The sequence below is a fragment of the Echinops telfairi genome, unplaced genomic scaffold (genome assembly GCF_000313985.2).
Source record: "Echinops telfairi isolate 266 unplaced genomic scaffold, ASM31398v2 ScPeMD7_7356;HRSCAF=8355, whole genome shotgun sequence".
Classification (NCBI taxonomy): Eukaryota; Metazoa; Chordata; class Mammalia; order Afrosoricida; family Tenrecidae; genus Echinops; species Echinops telfairi.
In genome coordinates, this window is record NW_022111256.1 from 292,139 (window position 1) to 295,930 (window position 3,792).

The 3,792-nt window shown below is 39.2% G+C and overlaps 1 protein-coding gene across 1 annotated transcript in view; it reads left to right on the forward strand.

Annotated features, from left to right (window-relative positions):
• Positions 1–509, forward strand: part of LOC101638481 (C-type lectin domain family 4 member D) — an 8,673-nt gene extending 8,164 nt beyond the window's left edge. The window contains exon 5 of the mRNA XM_030887241.2: positions 22–509. Coding sequence (XP_030743101.1) covers positions 22–169 — 148 coding nt within the window. The 3' untranslated portion in view covers positions 170–509. The remainder of the gene's footprint in view (positions 1–21) is intronic.
• Positions 510–3,792: the final 3,283 nt, after the last annotated feature.

The following is a 3,792-nucleotide window of genomic DNA, read 5'->3' on the forward strand; positions in this document are numbered from 1 at the left end:
CCACCCCTCTTTTCCTTTAAGATTCTGGCATAGGGGTGAACCCAACAACTATCAGGAAGAACACTGTGTTGTCCTCGTTAACGTCAACGACACGTGGGCCTGGAACGATGTTCCTTGTCACTTTAAGAAAAGAAGGATTTGTAAGACACCTGGAACAGTGTTAAACTAGAAACCCCTGCAGAGGTCTTCGTGATGTGGACAGAAAAGAAGAGCCAGCAGGGCACGCTGTGCATGTGTCTTGGGAGTGGAGAACACGTGCTGGGCCCTAAAGCATCTGTGGTCATATTAGGCTAATGGAGCTTTGTTCACTTCACTCATGACATCGTGGCTCTGTGTGGTGTTTCGGTGCAAGGAGGCGGCTTTTCTGTGAGAACCATTCTGTGTTACCTTTACTCTCTTGATAGAATTGCAAGGTGTTTACTTTACATCGCTTTGTGGTGACTACGTATGCAAGACAATGACTTAACTAGCACAATCGTTTTGTCATTCTTCTTCTACTCAGATTAAAATTCAACGGTGGGATATTCCGACAGGTCATGGTACACCATTTTAAAATAAAAATATCACACGTCCTTTCTAGTTTGTTTGTTTTTTAAAAGAAAACGGTTCTTGTTTGATGCTCTAGATCTGGGCTTTTAAATGATATCAGCCATGAGTAACACTGACGTTCTCTGAGAGAAAAAATCCAGAACAATAGAACAGAGTCGTTCTTAATCCTTGTATTGTGTAGATGTAAAACAGAGTCCATCTACGTACAACAAAATGTACTCCTGTCCTCACCCCAAGTGCCTTCCCAAAGCTGCGCAGCCTATCGTAACCAAACGTCTTTCTTTCTACAACTGGGGAAAACAAACAGACAAACAAACAAACCCTAGAGATGCTCAGTGTTCAATTTCTCATTGCCAGTTCATGAGAGAACTAGAACAGGACTGTGACGCAGAGCTACCATTCCATCACTGTCAATTGGAGTTGCCTGTCAATACCCAAACGATACTAAATGCAATAGAAGACGCATGCCGTATCATAAAGCTTGTTTGGTCCCAATGGCCTTATTTATCTTTGTATGTTTTAAAGGGTATTAAAAAAGTTGAGTTAAAAGGTTGTTGCTTAACATTTCCCCCCCAACATCATCAGGAAATCAAAACAAATTGAGAGGCTTAATGAAATTTACCTGGCCAACAGAGCTATTAGCAGCCCAGGTGATGTAGTGATTACACGCTGGCCGCAACCTGAAAGGTTAGCAGTTTGAAACCACCAGCTGCCCCTCGGAGAAACACAGGGTTTTCTACTCCTGTAAACAGTTACAGTCTCAGAAACTCAACGTGGGCAGTTCTACCCTGTCTTATAGGGTCGCTAGGAGTCGGCATTGGAGGCAGGAGTGCGTGACCAGAGGGATATGCTTTCTTCATAATTTGAAGTGGCATCATATTGCTTCTTTTACTTTTAACTGGAATTATATTCTAAACCATTTTGTGTAAACTTTCACTATGGGTTTTAGAGACATAAAGCTGTGGCTTAAACTAGCAAGGAAGGCATTGTTGTAACAAACTGGGATTTATTCTTCTGGAGTGTTACTTTTGTCTGTAGTGTTCATTCTGCAACAGCTGCCTCCAGTTTCAACAGAATCGTGTCGTCCTTCTTAAACTGCTCAATTTGCTTATATTTCCTGGTCAAACTTGAAGAAATCTTAAGCAATAGGTAACAGCTTTTTCACCCAACTTTCCCACTACTATTTAAACTATCACTTTTGTAAATTAGATATTGGTGACCTGAGTGTTAGTGAGAACATTGTGTTGATTTATGTGTTGTGTGTGCATGCTTAAAGTTGATATTTTTAACAGAGGTTTTGTTAAGTGATTTTAAGTTGTATTTAATTGTGTAATAGCACAAATTGAACAAAACCTGTTGATAGAACTTTATGTAAATGCTGGTGATTTTGTCGAGTTAATATTATTCAATTATAACTACATAAAACTGCATGTAGTTGTGAATAAATGATGTAAATAAATGATATGAATAAATGATGACTTTTTATTTGATACATCTATATCTGTATCCTATTTCTCCTAATGTCAGTTAATTTTCAGACCTACATAGCAGTCACCATAATCCCAACTGCTTTCTCTTTCCTGGATTATTGCTATGCCCTTCTGAAGGTGCTTCTAGTCAGTTGATGGAGTTGATTGAAAGTTCACAGAGCAATAATGGAAGGTCTTCAGGGTTAGGCTTATTGGTGGAATGGAGTCACTCTGGCCACTTATTGGCAGAGTTAAAAGATCTTGTAACACTTCCTAAATAGAGCAGAAGCCAGTGGGCTGGAGGTACCCCACTCTGCCAGTAAATACCTGCCCAAAGGTGCTCAATATTTTTGCTTTATTTCTTTGTAGTGGGCCGCAAAGCCTACTGAGCTATAGCCTGCAGGCCTCTGCTTTTATTGCTGCTCATTCTTGCTGCTGCATCTGTCATCCCAGGAGTCATAGCTCACTCTTTCCTGGGTTGAAAAGGTGTTTGGTTCAGGGATCTTGGGTCCAAAGGATGCACTTAATTTTCATTCTTATTTTTTTGGAGTGATCCCACCTTTCCATCTCCAAGGTGGCTCATTTTAAGCCCAGCAATATGACAAAAATGACCAAACCCCTGGTTAAGCGGTCATGCACCTTATTTGCATGGTTCTGATCTCTCAAGTTTCCATGTATCATCTTTACATACTTTGCAAGCCACCCTATCCTCTTGGTAGGGCACAAGCACTTCATTTGTGTAGTCCCACCTAATCATTTGACAGTAGTCATGCGGCTACAGCTAGAAGGACCACAGCAAATAATTTACTGTATTATGCACGGGAATATATAGAATAAATATCTAAAGAGTTGAATATGGGGAAATAAGAATCAGAAAATAGTTATTTTAAATGCTAACCCACACAGAATAATTTGATTAAAAAAACTATGTGCATAGATGGACACACATGTAAATCCATTCATGTAATCCATCATATTAACACTTAAAAGGATAGAGTAAAATCATCAACTAATAAAATAATTTCAAGAGGCAGCATATGAGCAAGAACCAATGGCACTGAAGGAAGAATTTCAAGCTGCACTGAAAGCATTCGGACAAAAATAAGGTTCCAGGAATTGATAGAACACCATGAAAATGTGTCAACAAGCTGATGCAGCAGTGGACGCTCTCACGTGTCTGTGCCAAGGAATTTGGAAAATAGCTATTTGAATGACTGACTGGAAGAGATCCTTATTTGTACCCATTCCAAAGAAAGGTGATTAAAATGTGTAACTTAAAGAACAATACCATTTATATTACATGCAAGTAAAATTTTGCTGAAGATCATACAATAGTTGCAGCATACATTGACAGGAAGCTGCCAGAGATTCAGGCTGGATTCACAAGAGGACATTCAGCAAGGCATATCATTGCTGAAATCAGATGGCTCTTGACTGAAAGCAGAGAATACCAGAAAGATGTTCACTTGTGGTTTATTGACTATTCAAAGGCATTTGATTATGGACCATAACGGATTTTAGGTAGCTGAGAAAAATGGGAATCATAGAACACTTCTTTGTGTTTATGTTGAATCACATAAGCTGCACATGGATCAAAAACTAGTTGTGGGAATAGAACAGGAGAATACTGCATGGTTTAAAATCAGGAAAGGTTTGTGTCAGGATTGTATCCCATTATGATACTTATTCAATCTATATGTGGAGGAATTAATCAGAGGGAGAATCAATGTGGAATTAGATTGGAGGAAGGCTTATTCACAACCTGCAATATGTA